The sequence below is a fragment of the Danio aesculapii genome, chromosome 6 (genome assembly GCF_903798145.1).
Source record: "Danio aesculapii chromosome 6, fDanAes4.1, whole genome shotgun sequence".
Taxonomy (NCBI): domain Eukaryota; kingdom Metazoa; phylum Chordata; class Actinopteri; order Cypriniformes; family Danionidae; genus Danio; species Danio aesculapii.
This window is the reverse complement of record NC_079440.1, coordinates 4,166,622-4,185,991: the sequence shown is the minus strand read 5'-3', so window position 1 is coordinate 4,185,991 and position 19,370 is coordinate 4,166,622. Positions and strand designations below refer to the sequence as shown.

General features: G+C 38.2%; 1 protein-coding gene across 1 annotated transcript in view; it reads right to left on the bottom strand.

Annotated features, from left to right (window-relative positions):
- The window catches only part of szt2 (SZT2 subunit of KICSTOR complex), a 168,715-nt gene that overhangs the window by 56,155 nt on the left and 93,190 nt on the right, over positions 1 to 19,370 (bottom strand). Inside the window, 7 exon segments of the mRNA XM_056459355.1 lie at positions 2,598 to 2,725; positions 2,811 to 2,943; positions 5,216 to 5,313; positions 6,816 to 6,979; positions 8,738 to 8,937; positions 10,841 to 11,026; positions 13,370 to 13,546. Coding sequence (XP_056315330.1) covers positions 2,598 to 2,725; positions 2,811 to 2,943; positions 5,216 to 5,313; positions 6,816 to 6,979; positions 8,738 to 8,937; positions 10,841 to 11,026; positions 13,370 to 13,546 — 1,086 coding nt within the window.

Sequence of the window (19,370 nt, the reverse complement as noted above, 5' to 3'; positions counted from 1 at the left end):
ATGACGTCTCACTTGTGCCTTCACAATCATTACATTACGTGAAGGAGGGGGCTGTTTTGCAGCTTGTGCAGTAAGCAGACGTGGATGAAGCGAGTGATTTGCATGTCAATGCAAAGATGCGATTAGACATCCTGTGGCGTGGATTGGGCGTTTTGCTTCAGACTGCAAAAAAAGGTGCGAGCGAACCTCTAAATAAACGGAGCAGTGGAAGACAGAAAAGCAAGCAGCTTACAATAATGGAGATTTGTTTAAGAATGACGGCCGCTGGAAATGACCGATTTGAAAGACATTATTTGTGCTTTACATGTGTGGCTGGTATTATGATGTTCATGAAATCGATAAATGTTTTCGTTTAACGCTTTCCCTGCAGTTAACGAAAGAAAATGCTTCCCTGCCATTGACCAGTTTTGCAGCACTCTGTGTTTTAGGTGTATTACAGTAGGGGAAGCCCGAACGCATTTCCTATGTGTGAGGTACATGATGTCAGATGCTCCAGGGAGCGAAATCTGAGACAGAAAAGTAAGTTTGTGCATAAAAATAAGAGTTATACAACCTTCCTTTGTAATAATCCCTTCTGTTTTAGATCTGTTTTAGATCTTGTCTTGACAAAAAGCAGCTTTATTTTTGTGATTTTTTTCATTGTCATTGTGTCAGATAACATAATAGGCTACCTAATATGATAAATAAGATATATATTCCATGCACATCATTTATATATATATATATATATATATATATTTATTATTATTATTATTTTTTTAATCGCAAAATTGTCCGCAAATTTCTGGGAATTATCACCACAAAATCACTAATTTTTATCATGAAAAATCACAAAAAAAATTTGTGTAAAACTAGAGGGTCTGATATTTAACAAATAATATTAGTTAGTTATAGTGCTGTCAAACGATTAAATCACATATTTACTAAATATATGTGTGCGTACTGTGTGTATTTTTGTGTATATAAATATATACATGATTATAATGTATAAAACATTTGTTTTAAGTTTATGTGTGTGCATTTACATTTATATACATAAATATACGCAGTACATGTACATATTAATTAAATGCAAACTATCTTGGTTGTGATTAATTGTTTGACAGCACTAATATATATATATATATATATATATATATATATATATATATATATATATATATATATATATATATATATATATATATATATATATATATATATATATATATATATATATATATATATATATTTATGTATTTATTATTTACTGTAGTCATATGCGGATTCTTGATGGCTTGTTATAGCTCATTCACAGATTATTTTTAAATCATGTGCTTTAAAGTTATTTTTACATTTTCCTTTAGATTTTGGAGATAAATATGACCTAGTTATATAGCAACTTTCATGAGATTAACCTTAATATTTAATGCATTATAAAGGTTATTTTATGCATTATAATACATTCTCAGTGCCTTATAACAGCGGTTCCCAACAGGGGGAAAAAATTCTTAGCAGTGGAACATTGGGAGAATGATCATGTTGGCTTAGTTCATTTTATCCCCTAGCTCAGTGGTCTTCAATCACCGGTCCGTGGATCAATTAGTACCGGCCCGCACAAGAAATCATTAATTATTTCCATTTTATAATCTGAATCTGAACGATCTTTTATTTTGAAAAATGACCGTATTCTCTAGCTTACATCTCAGTCACTTGAGCACCCAAATTTAACCCACAAGCAGCAAAATGAGTAAGAAACAGGCGTCTTTAGAAAGTTTCTTTGTTAAGGGCCAAGTGAAGCACCCGCAAACTGCCAAGGAATAGATCCGCAATCCACTTGTTAACAAATTAGGTGAATCCACCATGGCTGTGCAAGAAGATCAACTGATGGAGATTGCAAATGACGGTGTCATATCGTGTATTTCTAGAATTTGCACAAGTTTGTTGTTTCCAATGGATGTGCGCCTCGAGCGCACAAGCGGCGTGACACGCTCGCACCAATGAACCCCAGAACGCGAGCGCACCGCGAGTCACGTGACAAGAATCGACCGATCAGCTTCAGCTTGTATGGAATATTCACATTTCAGTAAGACTAATTTTCTCAGACAAACATAGAAACACCCAAACAAAGCGGTGATTTGTACTTTTCTCCATAAATAAAACTTGTATCAGAGTGACAGCAATGTTTTGTCAGTTTGTCGTCCTCTGAGCAAACGGTTGATGGTCGCATAGCAACCTACGAAACCCATCCGCCCCCCAAACTTATATGAGCGATTATATCATTAAATGTGGAGGGGGGCCTTACAATAATTTCTAGGGAAAAAGGGGGTCTCAGGCAAAAAAGGTTGGGAACCACTGCCTTATAATTCACCTTCTAATCATTTATGTGTGTTCATGAATAAGTGCGACCACAGCTAAATCACACAATCTAGCATTCAGAATTATATCACACTGATGTAATAATTGCATGAATTAGCATTTAATTGGTTAAGTGCTATAACTGTGGTCATAATGAACCTATTCATGAAAACAAACTGCAATTTGCTGTTAGAATTTTTTTACCTGTTAAATCAGTGTGTAAGATGACATGATCACTGCAGACTCCTCATTGGACATACCTTGTTCAGTACTGCAATGCCATTGGCTGAAGTTGCGGCCAATGAGAATGAAGCTCCTGGTGGTGGCAGGAGATTGGCTGATGTGCTGGATGATTGACAGTGGGACATAAATATCTCCCTGAGGGCTGCTGGAGACACAGAATACATCTCAGCACTTTGAGCAAACCCTGAAACACTAGAGACAGACGATAGCTTTAACATTCAGAAACGCACCTGCTTCTTTCGAATACTTTGACCGTCGTGTCACTGGCCAGAGAAGTGACCAGATTGACCAACTCTGTGAGGACTGAGGGCAGGAGGAAGTGATGCGAGACTTCAGCTGAACAGTGCTGGATGGACGGACAACCTGGAGGAGAATACATCATTTATTAATAAGGGGATTTAGCTTTAAAGGGGACCTACTATGTAGTAATCACTTTTAAACACAGTTGTGTGGCAACAGTGTGTGAATATAACCAGCTTCTAATGGTAAAATATAATGAAATCTCTTTTTTATAATCACACAGTCTGCAGAAACACTTTGATTGATATTCTCCCTTTGTACGTGTCACTAGAGGGGAAAAAGCCCCGCCCATTAGTGACCATCTCTCCCTCATTAGCATAAACAGCCCTGAGTGAGAAGCAGCCTTCCGTTAGCCATTAGATTTTTAGAGTTTTCACCTGCTAAAGATAATATCAGCCCACTTTTTTTCAAAGAGATAAAGTTAGTCCTGTTTTTGAATCTGCCGCTATGCTGACACATTTGTTGCCGTGCCCTCGTAAAGTAAAATGTAGGGCTGCTGGATTATGGGAAAAATCATGAGCATAATCATTTTGGTAATCGAAATTGTAAATCAGGATTATTTAAAACGATATATACAGTTGAAGTCAGAATTATTAGTCCCCCTTTTGAATTTTTTTTCTTTTTTAAATATTTCCCAAATGATGTTTAACAGAGCAAGGAAATTTTCACAGTATTTCTGATAATATTTTTTATTCTGGAGAAAGTCTTATTTGTTTTATTTCGGTTAGATTAAAAGCAGATTTAAAATTTTTAAAACCCATTTTAAGGTAAAAGTTATTAGCAAATTTATGCTAGATTTTTTCCTCGATAGTCTACAGAACAAACCATCGTTATTCAATAACTTGCCTAGTTAAGCCTTATAATGTCACAGCTGTATAGAAGTGTCTTGAAAAATATCTAGTCAAATATTATTTACTGTCATCATGACAAAGATAAAATAAATTCGTTATTAGAAATGAGTTATTAAAACTATTATGATTAGAAATGTGCTGAAGAAATTTTCGCTCCGTTAAATAGATGTATATATAGATGTATATATGTATATATATATATATTTATGTATATGTTTATTTTTAATTAATTTATTATATATATATATATATATATATATATATATATGTATATTTATATATATATATATATATATATATATATATATATATATTTTTTTTTTTTTTTTTTTTTTTTTTCCTGTCCCTGTAAATAAGGTTGCTATTACAGCTTTAAAAATCATTAAATTTCACAATTTATCATAATGAAGCAAAATGGGACAAAGTAAAAACACAAAGTTCTAACAATTAAGAAAAGGGGAAAAATGGCGCTTTTAAAAACCTGCATGAATCAAATACACATCAATAAATAAAGCGCATCTCATTTTCATCTGAAACTGAGCTTTGCAGTGGAACGAACGCATATATCAATAAACTGAATTTGGATTTATTGCACGGTCTTACTAAAATGTATTCTACACTACCTGACTAAGGATTGATCCCAGTTGTAAGAGCAACTTTGACTTCTAGTAGATCATTTGGAAAAGTGGCAGAAGGTGGATTTTTCCCCTGAATCATCTGTTGAACTGCATCCTGATCATCACAAATACTGCAGAAGACCTACTGGAACACGCATGGACACAAGATTCTCACTGAAATCAGTCAAGTTTGGTGAAGGTAAAATCATGGTTTGAGGTTACGTGCAGTATGGGGGCGGGATTCTTAAGCAGGATAGCGCTCCTTCTCATACTTCAGCCTCTACATCAAAGTTCCTGAAAGCAAAGAAGGTCAATGTGCTCCAAGACTGGCCAGCCCAGTCACCAGATATGAACATTATTGAGCATGTCTGGGGTAAGATGGATGAGGAGGCATTGAAGATGAATCCAAAGAATCTTGATGAACTCTGTCATTCCAGATGACTTTATTAATCAGTGATTTGAGTCATTGCAGAGATGTATGGATGCAGTCCTCCAAGCTGATGATGGAGTCAGACACAATATTCATTCTGTTTCCACTGCAGCATGAATTTATATTCTATACTGGACATTATTTCTGTTAGGTGACATGACTTTTGTCTAAGCAAAGTCAGACCTTACTGTCCTAATTAAATCATTAAAAATAAAGGCATGATCATATTTTATTGTGGTAAAATAAGCGTAATCTTGAGGCCTTTGCCTTTCATTTAAGCCACTTCTGATACCAAATGATCTACCAGAAGTCAACTTATTTTTTGTAGTTCCTAAAACTTGGATAGGCGACTTTTGTCAGGTTGTGTAAGGATGTAATCAAACTAGTCAAATGTGGTCCTTCTTGAAGGTTATGTTGCTGTAAATGCTTATCCTCACCCAGTTTGTTCATGAACATGACCCAGGGCATGTATGTGGTCTGGTAAACCGGTTGAAGGGTCCCCGTATCTCCTTCCTCCAACTGAACCGCACGTCTCCTGCAGCACAAACACATCAGCTCATTTTGTGTCTCAGAAAAGTTAGGATTTCTCCCATCAGCCACTGCAGAATTCTTTATTGTGTTCTGACAACAGAAAAGGGTGGGGTGTAATTTAATTACCGTCTCAGTGATTGCCAGGAAATCCAAAAATCGTTCAGGAAATCGGATTATTCGGATACTATCTGATATTTGCACAGTGATGAAAGTTTGTGTTTTTGGACAAATAGAGGAGTGTTTGATATAAAGCACATGAACAAAACTGCATCAGTATCCCATGCACAGTAAGTGTCATTTTTGGCCTCATTATATTATTTATTAATATTTGGAATTTGCTTTTAATTTCATTTTAATTTAATTTTGGATTAGTCAAGAAGATTTAATATTAAAGTAATTTTAGAAGTTGAATTCGCACATTTGTTCGATTTTTCATCTCATTTTTATACTTAGTTTCAGCTGGATCTCATGATATTTGCTTATTTTTGCATGTTAATAAATTTTAATACAATTCCTTTTAATTTTTGTAGTAATTTTAGTACATCAACTTAAACATTAGGTGGCACAGTGGCTCAGTGGTTAGCACTGTTGCCTCACAGCAAAAAGGTAGCTAGTTCGAGTTCCAACTGGGTCAGTTGGCATTTCTGTGTGGAGTTTTGCATGTTCTCCCCGTGTTGGCGTGGGTTTCCTCCGGGTGCTCCGGTTTCCTCCACAGTTAAAACACATGTGCTATAGGTAAATTGAATAAACTAAATTCACCGTAGTGTATGAGTGTGTGTGAGAATGTGAGTGTATGGGTGTTTCCCAGTACTGGGTTGCATCTGGACAGGCATCCACTGTGTAAATCATATTCTGGAATAGTTGGCGGTTCATTCCGCTGTGGCGACGCGGGAACTGAAGAGCTGGGGGTAAAAGTGTGCGTGAACTGGGAAGCAGCTATGAAGATGGTTGCGCGTTAGGTTCGGTGCGCATGATTACTGAACCAAAAAGCAGAGGAGCAGAGGGGGTGGGCGAGGGTGGTGGAGGTGGAATTCCGGGAGTTTTCCGGGAGACAGAACAATACGGAAGGTGGGCGGGAGGTGGTTCTGAAATACGGGAGACTAAAGGGAAAAACGGGAGTGTTGGCAGGTATGAGCTAGTTAGTTATTTAAGTATAGTTCATTCATTCATTTTCTTTTCAGTTAGTCCCTTTATTAATCTGGGGTCGCCACAGCGGAATGAATCGTCAACTTATCCAGCATGTTTTTTACGCAGCGGATGCCCTTCCAGCTGCAACCCAACACTGGGAAATTAAGTATAGGTAATATTAGAATTTACCCAACAACATTTATGCATTTTTAATGACATTATTTACATGTATTTTGTAAATCTAACTGACATTAACACACTATGGAGAACATAACTTATCTATTTTGTCATCTGACTATCTAAACATGCTCATATTTCAAAGCAAAGCATGTGAAAGCATCATTTTTCAGACATAACACTGTGTGTGTGTGTGTACACCTCTGGGCCTGCTCCTGTTCCACAGCCATGGCTTTCTCATGGCTCCACTGTTTGACGTTCTCCGTCTTGTGTCTGCGTCTTCCCATTCGACTGTCCTCTGCTCGCTCCGGTATAATGTCATCTGTCGTTTTCGGACTGCCGAGTTCAGAAGTCTCTGGTTTGCTCTACCAAACACAAAGAGTTGAAGTCAAAATTATTCGCCCTCCTGGGAATTTGTTTTGTCCTTTTTCAGATATTTCCCAAATGATGTTTAACAGAGCAAGGATTTTTTCACAGTATTTCCTATGATATTTTTTCTTCTGGGGGAAGTCTTATTTGGCTGTCTTTTATTTCGGCTAGAATAAAAGCAGTTTTTTTTCTAAAACCATTTTAAGGTCAATATTAGTAGCCCCCTTAAGCAATATTTGTGTTGGATTGTCTACAGGACAAGCCACTGTTATACAATGACTTGCCTAATTACCCTAACTTGCATAATTAAGCCAAAAAAATGTCAATTTAAGCTGAATACTAGTATCTTGAAAAACATCTGGTCAAATATTATGTACTGTCATCATGGCAAAGATAAAATAAATCAGTTATTAGAGGTGAGTTATTAAACTATTATGTTTAGAAATGTGCTGAAAAAATCTTCTCTCCGCTAAACAGAAGTTGGGGAAAAAATAGGCTAATAGTTCAGGAGGGCTAATAATTCTGACTTTACTGTATGTCAGATAACTGGCACCAGACACGCTCACCTCAAACCCAATCACTTCTGCAGAATTTCCGCTTTGCTGATTCCAGATCATCCGTATAAAGCAGACTATGAATGCCAAAAGTTGTAATGAAAAAGCTGCGTCTCAAATGGCACACTATACACTAGAGATGCACTAGAGTATTGCGATAATGATTTTTCTTCCAATATAACATTTTCCTAGAAATGCTATTTAGCTTTCTTAAAAACCCATTCCTGAGCGCCGCATCTCATGTTTTTAGAAGCCAAGATGCATTCGGTGTGAATGAGCTCCAAGTGCACCATCCGGGTATTTCAAGCACTCTTCTTCTTTATATATGCAGTTGAAGTCAGAATTATTAGCCCCCCTGTTTATTTTTTTCCCCAATTTCTGTTTAACAGAGATTTTTTTTTCAACACATTTCTAATCATTATAGTTTTAATAACTCATTTCTAATAACTGATTTATTTTATCTTTGCCATGATGACAGTAAATAATATTTGATAATATTAATAATTAATAATTTGATAAAATAATATTTTTCAAGACACTTCAATACAGCTTAAAGTGACATTTAAAGGCTTAACTAGGTTAATTAGATTAACTAGGCAGATTAGGGCAATTAGGCAAGTTATTTTATAACGATGGTTTGTTCTGTAAACAATCGAATAAAAATATAGCTTAAAGGGGCTAATAATATTGACCTTAAAATGAATTTTAAATAATTAAAAACGGCTTTTATTCTGGCCAAAATAAAACAAATAAAACTTTCTCCAGAAGAAAAAATATTATCAGACATGCTGTATAAATCTCCTTGCTCTGTTAAAAACTCAAACTCAAAGGGGGGCGAATAATTCTGACTTCAACTTTATATATATATATATATATATATATATATAAATAAATAAAGGTACTACTTATACTATTTCTAGCACATAATGGCATAGACCAGGGATGGGCAAACTCGATCCTGGAGGGCCGGTGTCCCTGCATAGTTTTGCACCAACCCTAATCAAACACACCTGCTTGTAGCTTTCTAGTGATCTTGAAGACACTAATTAGGGTGTTCAGGTGTGTTTGATTAGTGTTGGAGCAAAACTCTGCAGGGACACCAGCCCTCGAGGATCGAGTTTGCCCATGCCTGGCGTAGACTAATGTCATAAGTATGTGATTTGCGATGCACTTTGAGAGTCATTAGCTGTAAAAACGCACCAGCATCTCCCAGAAGCTGCGGCGGGTGCTTTTCCCGGTGGGTGTTGTGGATTCGGGAGTGCTGGTTCCTGTGGTCGGGGTGGATGTTGGCGCAGAGATCAGGCTGATTGGGGAAGGGCTGCTTCTGAGAGCGTGAGCTGTGCTGGGACGTCGAGGTGCCTCCTTCAGATCCTTACTGTCTGGCACTAAACTTAAGGGAACTACAGATAGGAAACACAACAGCACATCAGCAAAACACACTACAGGAATGCAGCACTAACATTTATTTGATCATAAACAGAGTATGAACTGTGAAAGATTATTACTATATAAAACAGACTTTTTCCATTGTATTGTTTGTGCTCTGGGTTTGTGTTCATGGTGTGTGTTGTGTTTGGTGTTTTCGTGTGTGTTTTCAGGGATGTGTGTGTGCACTTGGATGGGTTAAATGTAGAGCAGAAATTCAGAGTATTGGTCGCCATACTTGACCATATCATGACTTTCACTTTCACTTAAAATGTTAACGTATTAATTATTTTTGTTTTCTTTTTGTAAATTTTTTTACATCTAATATTTATATTGTGTTTATTTCCACCAATATATACACAGTAAATATTTCTTTAAAAAGACTCAAGGGAATTACAACTAAAAAAAGCAAAATAAGCTTATCAACAAAATATGAGCAACATGACACAATATACACCAACATTCTGCATTGTTTAATATCGACAGTAAAACATGAAAACACAGAAAATATAATTACTATTGAAAACAGCATTTTTATATTGTAATGTTTTTATAAAAGTAATTTATTTTTGTGGTGGAAAGCTGAATTTTCAGCATTATTAGTTCAAACTTCAGTGTCACATTACATTACTTGACAAAAGTCTTGTCGCTTTTAGGAACAACAAATAATAACTTGACCTCTAGTAGATCATTTGGTATCAGAAGTGGCTTATATGAAAGGCAACGGCCTCTAGATTACGCTTATTTTACCACAATAAAATATGATCATGCCTTGATTATTAATGATTTCATTAGGACAGTAAGGTCTGACTTTGCTTAGACAAAAGTCTTGTCACTTAACAGAAATAATGTCCAGTATAGAATATGTGGTCATGCTGCAGTGGAAACAGAATGAATATTGTGTCTGACTCCATCATGAGCTTGGAGGACTGCATCCACACATCTCTGCAATGATTCAAATCACTGATTAATAAAGTCATCTGGAATGGCAAAGAAAGTGTTCCTGCAGGACTCCCAGAGTTCATCAAGATACTTTAGACTCATCTTCAATGCCTCCTCCTTCATCTTACCCCAGACATGCTCAATAACGTTCATGTCTGGTGACTGGGCTGGCCAATCCTGGAGCACCTTGACCTTCTTTGCTTTCAGGAGCTTTGATGTGGAGGCTGAAGTATGAGAAGGAGCTCTATCCTGCTGAAGAATTTGCCCTCTCCTGTGGTTTGTAATGTAATGGGCAGCACAAACATCTTGATACCTCAGGCTGTTGATGTCGCCATCCACTCTGCAGATCTCTCGCACGCCCCCATACTGAATGGAACCCCAAACCATGATTTTGACTGATTTCTGTGTGAATCTTGGGTCCATGTGGGTTCCAGTAGGTTTTCTGCAGTATTTGTGATGATTGTGATGCAGTTCAACAGATGATTCATCTGAAAAATCCACCTTCTGCCACTTTCCCAAATGATCAACTAGAAGTCAAGTTATTATTTGCTGCTCTTACAACTGGGATCAACGACAAGTCTTCTGTAAGGTGGTGTATAATTAAAATAAATAATTCTATATAATAATTCTACTTTTAAAATACACAAGTGCTCTTTTATACTTTATTTTATACTTTATTTATACTATATTTTATGAATCACATTTAATTTTTTTAAACATACATTTGTAAAATGTGTAAATATTTATGTAGATGGTTTTGTATAACATTAATCCAAAATTTAAAATTAATAATTCATATTAATATTTAATCATATTTTGTCATTCCAATTGAAGACATAAACAACAAATAACAACAATACAGTGACTATGCTCAACTGTTCTCCAAAATAAAAGCTCTAGTTGACAGAAAGCATGGCATGGGCCTGATTTCCTGACCTGAGCTCTCCTCCCGTGGGGTGGCAGTGGGCAGGCAGAAGGTGTCCAGACACAGTGGACTGGGCAGCACACGCATCTCCATGATGACATCACAGAGAGCGTGGCGTAGAGCAGCTTTCAGTCTGTCTGGCAGCTTTAGAGGACTGATGTTCCCCTGCTCCCACACGTCAAAACGCACACGAACACCTGAACACGCACACGCACGCACGCACACGCACACGCACACACACACACACACACACACACACACACACACACACACACACACACACACACACACACACACACACACACACACACACACACCATCAATACACTGTAAAAATGCTTTTCTTGAGTTATTATCTTATTTATGACCCAGGGTTAATAAAACAGAAATCTGTTTATCTAGAGTTCAGAATACAAAATAACCAAGGGTTAAGCAACCAGAACTCCATTTAACCAGAGTTAAAATAACCAAGTGTTAACGGGCAGATCTCCATTTACATAGAGTCTATAATACCCAGTAAATTACCAGGACTCCTTTCACCCAGAGTCTAGAACGACCCGGGGTTAATTGATCAGGATTTTGTTTTCCCGGAGTCTACAATAACCCAGGTTTAACTGACCAGTGTTTTAACAGAGTCTACAATAACCCAGGGTTAACTGACCAGTGTTTTAACAGAGTCTACAATAACCCAGGGTAACTGACCAGGACTCTGTTTTCCTAGAGTCTACAATAACCCAGGGTTAACTGACCAGGACTCTGTTTTGCCAGAGTCTACAATAACCCAGGGTTAACTGACCAGGACTCTGTTTTCCTAGAGTCTACAATAACCCAGGGTTAACTGACCAGGACTCTGTTTTTCCAGAGTCTACAATAACCCAGGGTTAACTGACCTGGACTCTGTTTTCCCAGAGTCTACAATAACCCAGGGTTAATGGACCAGTACTCTGTTTTCCCAGAGTCTACAATAACTCAGGGTTAACTGACCAGGACTTTGTTTTTCCAGAGTCTACAATAACTCAGGGTTAACTGACCAGGACTCTGTTTTTCCAGAGTCTACAATAACCCAGGGTTTACTGACCTGGACTCTGTTTTCCCAGAGTCTAAAATAACCCAGGGTTAACTGACCAGGACTCTGTTTTCCCAGAGTCTACAATAACTCAGGGTTAACTGACCAGGGCTCTGTTTTCCTAGAGTCTACAATAACTCAGGGTTAACTGACCAGGACTCTGTTTTCCCAGAGTCTACAATAACCCAGGGTTAACTGACCAGAATTTCATTTTCAATGGTTTACAATGATCAAGGATCAATAGACAAGGATTGAATTTGACTTCAGAATGACCCAACGTAGTCCAAATATCTAAAAATTCCTAAATCGATAAGCACTTTCTAGACAAGCAAAACATTTTGTCTTGCTTTCACAAATAATGTCTATCAGGTTTAAAATCTTTGCACCTTGATGTATTTTTCTGGTGTGAATTAGATTTAACACACGGTTAACAGACTAACATTACATTTAGACTGGGTAAAAAAAAACTTTGGGTTAAGAGACTGGGACTGTGTTTATCTAAAATGACTAAGGGGTAATAGACCAGAACTTCTTTTATCCACAGTCCAAAATAAGCCAGGGTTAAAACACCAGGACTCCATTTACCCAGAGTCTAGAATGACCCAGGGTTAATAACCCAGGTCTCCATTTATTAAGAGTCCAAAATAACATAGGGTAAAGCAACTAGGACTCCATTTACCCAGAGTGAAGAATAACCAAGTATTAACCGGTCAAGACTTCATTTACCCAGAGTCTAAAATAACCCAGGGTTAATAAACCTGGATTTCATTTATCTGGAGTACAAAATAAACAAGGGTTAAGTCCATTTACAGATTTGACAGATCAGGACTGAATGACCTAGGGCTAACCAATCAGTACTCCATTTACACAGAGTCTAAGAGTGACCCAGGGTTAAGCGATCAGGACTCTGTTTACAGATTTTAGCTGTTTCTAGAATGCCTAGTAAGAGCTTGATAAGCTAGCCCAGATGTGTCTGACTGGGTTGGAACTAAACTTTGGAGGACACCGGCACTCCAGGACCGAGATTTAGAACCCCTGGTCTAGAATAACCCAGGATTAACCGATCAGGAATCCCTCTAAAAGAGTCTAGGAATGATTTGGGGTTAAGCGACCAGGACTCTAGAATGACCCAAGGTTAATAAACCAGGACTTTTGTAGGACGTTTATAAAAGAGTCCAAAATAACCTAGGATTAAGCAATCAGAACTCCATTTACCCAAAGTGAAGAACAACCCAGTGTTAACTGGCCAGAACTCCATTTACGCAGAGTCTAGAATGACCCAGAGTTAATTTACTAGGACTTTGTTTACCCAGAGTCTACAATAACCCAGGGTTAACCGATAATGATTCCATTTTCAATGGTTTACAATGACCATGGATCAAAAGATAAGGATTCGATTTGACCTCAGACTAACCCATTGTTAAAAGACCAGGACTAAACAGATTTGAGTTTTTGTTTTCAGAATCCCCCTGACCTGAGCTCTGGCTGGGAGAGTCCACCTTGACAACCGTTGTCAAGGCCTCAAACTGGTCCGGCTGGATGGAAATGGCGGCGGCGTCTCCTCTGACAGCCGAAACACCGCTGTCCTGAGCAGAAAGCAGCAGCGCACTGCCTTTATCATCCACAAACGACAGCACGATGCAGACGATACCTGAGGAGATCAGAGCAGGAATACGGTTAGGAGAGAAAGTGATGGAGGCCAGATCTAAATGAGCTTGACAGAGAACAGCAGGAACAATGCACAAAATGATGCAAACTCAAATGAAAGCAATAAAGTCAGCTAGAGCGGAAAGACAAATGGGGGAATACAGTAGAGACGCATGCTTATATGTGCACGTCTCATCAAACAGACACTTCTGGGCTCAGGGGCTCGGCTTTATTAAAAGTTACACCTTTTGTTTCCTTTTGCTGTATTGAAGGTCACGTTCAATCTGAATTCAACCTTTTTAACTCGTCTTCATTTATTCTGCTTTGTTTTCAAACGAAACTTGTTTGTACAGATCTGATTTCCCTTAAAATGGATAATTATATAGAAGAATCCATCGGAAAATACTATTTTGCTAAGACAGAGTGGAATAATCTATTTAAATGTGTAGTGTTTTACAAGTCAATCTCTGAATATCCGAATGCATGTCTCTTTTTCATGTTTACAGTCATAGAACAGATCTGATCTGTCTCATATATGAGCAAAAAAATCTGAATTGGGTCACATTTAACTGGCAGTGTAAACGGGGCCCATGTGATTTTTTCCTGCTTACACACACACACATGGGCTGAAAAAACCAATCTGAATTGAGTCACTTGAACCATGCAGTGTAAATGCAGCCTCACTTAATCTAAGATTTTTTTTAGGGATATTTATACTAGAAATGAGACAAATCAAAGAAAAGCATTGTGATTATTCCATTTCTGTAACTGAATACTCTCTTGTGAAACTGTATTTATATCGCAATATCAGTCTTTTCCAATATTGTGCAGGCCTACATTAAAATATGAAACTGCCCAGTGTTGAAGCATTCAAACAGCTAAACTAAAACAGAAAGAAAATGGCAAAATAGTGGGCAGCATGGTGGCTCTGTGGTTAGCACTGTCACCACACAACAAGAGGGTCGCTGGTTCGAGTCCCGGCTGGACCAGTTAGCAGTTTTGTGTAGCATTACAAAATTCATTCATTCATTTTCCTTCGGTTTAGTCCCTTATAAATCAGGGGTCGACACAGCAGAATGAACCGCCAACTGATCCAGCATACGTTTTACACAGCTGATGGCCTTCCAGCTACAACTCAGTACTAGGAAACACTCCTACACTCTCACATTTACACACACACACATACACTACGGCCAATTTAGTTAATCCAATTCCCTATAGCGCATGTGTTTGGACTGTGGGGGAAACCGGAGCACCCTGAGGAAACCCACGCCAACACGGGGAGAACATGCAAACTCCACACAGAAATGACAACTGACCCAGCTGGGACTCAAATCAGCGACCTTCTTGCTGTGAGGCGACAGTGCTAACCACTAAGCCATTGCGCCACCCCATAAACAGTTTTACAATACTAAAATAATTACAGTCAGGGGCGCTGCTGTCCACCACGGGCCCTGTGGCAACCGAATTGTTGTGGATGGAAAACGAGATGGTGGGGTGATAAAATTGAAGACTGGGGGGATTGGGGGAGATGGCGGATGAAAGTAAAGAGCGGGGGAAGGGGATGGGTGGTTCATAGATGAAAGTAAAGAGCAGGGGGGGATGGAGAGATTGCGCATGAAAGTTAAGAGCGGGGTTGGGGGGGCTTGGGTTGGGTGAAGGGGGTGGAAGTCGCGGCCCTCGATAATGTCTCTGGTGGCCCCCTAAATGTATGGGCCCTTAGAATCGTCCTAACTTCCCCCCCTGATTACAGTAGTCAACATTTGAAGTGGGTCATCACCAGAGCTTAATTTGTGCCAGAACATGCCAGATCCTGCACCTCTAAAATCTGATCCGGCATCTCATTTTACCGATACCCTTCCTCAACCGCCCTCCAGCCCCGTCCGCTGTTCACTTTCATTTTCTTCCGCAACTCCCCAACCTTCATGTTCATCTGCTACACCCCCGCCCCGCTCACTTTCCTTCGCAACACCCCTCCGCCGCCCACAGCACCAATAACACCCCCCCCCCCTGCACTACTTTCGTGCGAGACACCTCTCCATGCTCGAGTACCATTCCGAATCCGTAACCCCGATCTGTTCCGGGACCTCGCAAATCACAAATTAAGCACCAATGCCAACTGACCCAGCTGAGACTCAAACCAGCGACCTTCTTGCTGTGAGGGGACAGTGTCACCACATTACAAATTTACTAAAACTAAAATGTAAACAAATCTTAATATTTATCCACTGTTAAAGTTGTACTCAACAGTGATTTAGACGTGTTTAAAGTTTGTTTAAACAGATTTCATTTGCTTAAATCCCACAAGGCCGTAAGTGCCCCCAAAAAACCAATATGTCCTCTTAAATCATATAAACACGTGTATATTTCAGAAAACAATGCCTCTACATGAGTACAAACTCTCATAAATCCTTTAAATGGGTTTTTCTGCTGTTGTATTGACTGGGTTATGCTGTTTACAGCGTGAAGCCAGGAGGCCTTGGGAAGCTGCGGCTCTGATAAGCGCAGAAAAAGAGAGAGATTTCCATCATTAGATTCTCAGAGATCGATGGCGCCTTCGCTCCAGTGGCTGCGGCTATAAAGAAGCCTCGCAAACAGAGCGCCGCTCGCATTAAAAGGCATTAGCAGCAAACAGCGGAGCGCGAGCGGGGATTTGTATTAGCGTACGCCGTTAGCGGTTTGAGGTATGATCGATGTGTGTGTATGTGTGTGTGTGCTAGATATTAGATGCAGCACACAATCACCTGGGATAAATCAGTAAAATCACTGCACACACATTAAGGCATGCACATTCTGCATTAGAGGACGCATGTATGAGTGTGTGCGCATTTCAAATGTATTCATTCACAAGTACAGCTGAAGTCAGGATTATTAGCCTCCCTGTATATTTGTTCCCCAATTTCTGTTTAATGGAGAGAAGATTTTTTTCAACACATTTCTAACATTTTCTAAATTTGCTCACTGGCCACTTTATTAGGTACACCTTACTTGTACCGGGTCAGAACTGGCTTAATCCTTCATGGCATAGATTCAACAAGGTACTGGAAATATTCCTCAGAGATTTTGCTCCATATTGACATGATAGCATCACACAGTCGCTGCAGATTTGTCGGCTGCACATCCATGATGCCAATCCCCCGTTCCACCACATCCTAAAGGTGCTTTATTGGATTGAGATCTGGTGAGTGTGGAGGCCATGAGTACAGTAAACTCATTGTCACGTTCAAGAAACCAGTCTGAGATGATTCACGCTTTATGACATGGAGCGTTATCCTGCTGGAAGTAGCCCTCAGAAGATGGGTACACTGTGGTCATAAAAGGATGGACATGGTAGCAACAATACTCACCGCATCTGAATTATGCCACATTCAAAGTCACTTACATCACCTTTCTTTCTCATTCTGATGCTTGGTTTTCAGAAGATCTGAAATTGCAGATCGTCTTGACCATGTCTACATGCCTAAATGCATCGAGTTGCTGCCATGTGTTCGGCTGATTAGAAATCTGCGTTAACAACCAGATGGAAAGGTGTACCTAATAAAGTGGCCGATGAATGTAGTTTTAACAACTCATTTCTAATAACTGATTTACTTTTATCTTTGCCATGATGACAGCACATAATATTTGACTATATATTTTTCAAGACACTAGCATTCAGCTTAAAGTGACGTTTAAAGGCTTAACTAGATTAATTAGGCAAGTCATTGTATAACAGTGGTTTGTTCTGTAGATAATCACAAACAAATATTGCTTAAGGGGGCTAATAATATTGACCTTAAACGCTCTTCGCTGACGTCCAGCTTTCTCCAGCGCCTAGACTGTAGTTCTGCATAACACCATAGATTAAATGGTTGTGCCCAACTGAGCCTGGATTCTCTCAAGATTTTTTATCCTTCACTTTCGCCAATTGGTAAAGTTTTTTCCTCACCTCTGGCTTGCATGGTTCGGGACTTGTAGAGCTGCACATCAATGGATTACTCTTCAGTGTTTGGACTCTCAGTAGTGAATATTAAATCACACTGAACTGAACTGAACCTAAACTGTGAAAACTGGTTTCAATTTACTATGATCTTCTATGTGAAGCTGCTTTGACACAATTTACATTGTAAAAGCGCTATACAAATAAAGGTGAAGTGAATTAAATTTTCTGTTGTTGACCTGTGAGAAACAGAAGTAGTTTCTAATATATCAATTCGAGGTGTTGGTTAGGACATAAACTCCTTTTAATATGGAGAATATTCCTTCTATTGGGTGTCGTTGCTTTAATTTAGAACACTGTTCAAATCATTCGCTCCAGTCCTTAATCTGGCAACCTGCCCTTGCGTTTGTTTAGATCCAGGAGTGCAATACCTAGTTCAACCACTGGGTGTCAAACTTAGATACTGCACCGTTAATGCAAAGAGTGAGAGCGCTTCTCTTCTGTTAAACTGATCAGTCGCATCATTGATGACCTAAGCGTGCTCCAGCTCGGAAGGCAAAAAATGCAATGTGAGTGCAGGCCGAGGGGGAGAGAGGAGGGCGGACAATCGCGCCTGGGCACAGTTCACGACAAACGTGCCTAGTGTGAGTACTCCCTTAATTTTTATTTTGAAGATGAATGAAGGTTTTAAGGGATTGGATCGACACAAGGGTGAGTAATTAAAATCAGAATTGAACTAATCCTTTAAGCTTCGATCATTTTAGTTAGCAAGTTCAGATGGTTTGTTTTTATTAGTTAAATCTGGGTAAGAATAAAGCCAGTCAATTAAAACTTTTTTGTTACATAAACAAACATCAATGCCTTAATAAGAACTGATTCAGGATCTATTCAGGATAAGCTTAATCTACAAGAACTCTTTCAAACCACTGAAAATACCAGCCTCATTTATGTCAGTGTTATTAAAACGAACGTGTGTGTGGAGTCAGCAGGTGAACTCTGTGAGAGGGTTGCTCTATAAGGGGCTTCTAGGAAAAGCAAAGAGTCTGGACTTTCCTGGAAATTGAGCAGCTCTCATTTTATTACAGGTTTAATTTACATAAACGAACTTACAAGCTCTTTGGTCTGTAACTACTGTCAGTTTGATTCTTCAAATGCTACTATATGATGCAAGTCTTGGTCTACAGTGATCATTTTCTTGACTTCAAACATGTGTGGGAATAATAAAATAGAAAAAATTAAATAAACCAAAAATATATAAAGAAATAAAATAAATACAAATGCAATAAAATTATTTAAATTAACTGAAATAAACAGCTATATTTAAATAATAATAAAAAATCTATAAAAAGTAGGGCTGCACAATATGTGGTTTCAGCATCGATATCGCAATGTGAACATTCACAATAGTTACATCGCAGCATATGCAATGTTGAGTCTGGGTTATAGTTTATTGTTTTATGTGTTTTTGAGGTATGAGGATTCTAAAAGCATTCAAGCATAATTTTTTTACAATTTCTAACTTGAATAATTATTCTTTCTATTGAATTATTTAATCAAAAACTACACAATATTATTTTACATGTGATTATGCAATTATTGTACCTGAATACAGCTAGACTCCATAAGACACCATTTCATTTCTAATTTTTCTCTATTATATTTAGCTATGATAATTTTTTTATATATTTGTTGCATAATTCACTTTCCTACAGAATCATCCCGATCGATCTAAAATTATGAATTCTTTCCAAAAAGAGATATTGAAGTCATCTGATCAAATTGTATTCATGTCGCAATATTTATTGCATAAAAAGATTATTCCAATATCGTGCAGCTCTAACAAAAACTTATCATTTATTGATTTAGGGGGATTTAAATATTTTATAAAATCATTTAAATATTTTTAACG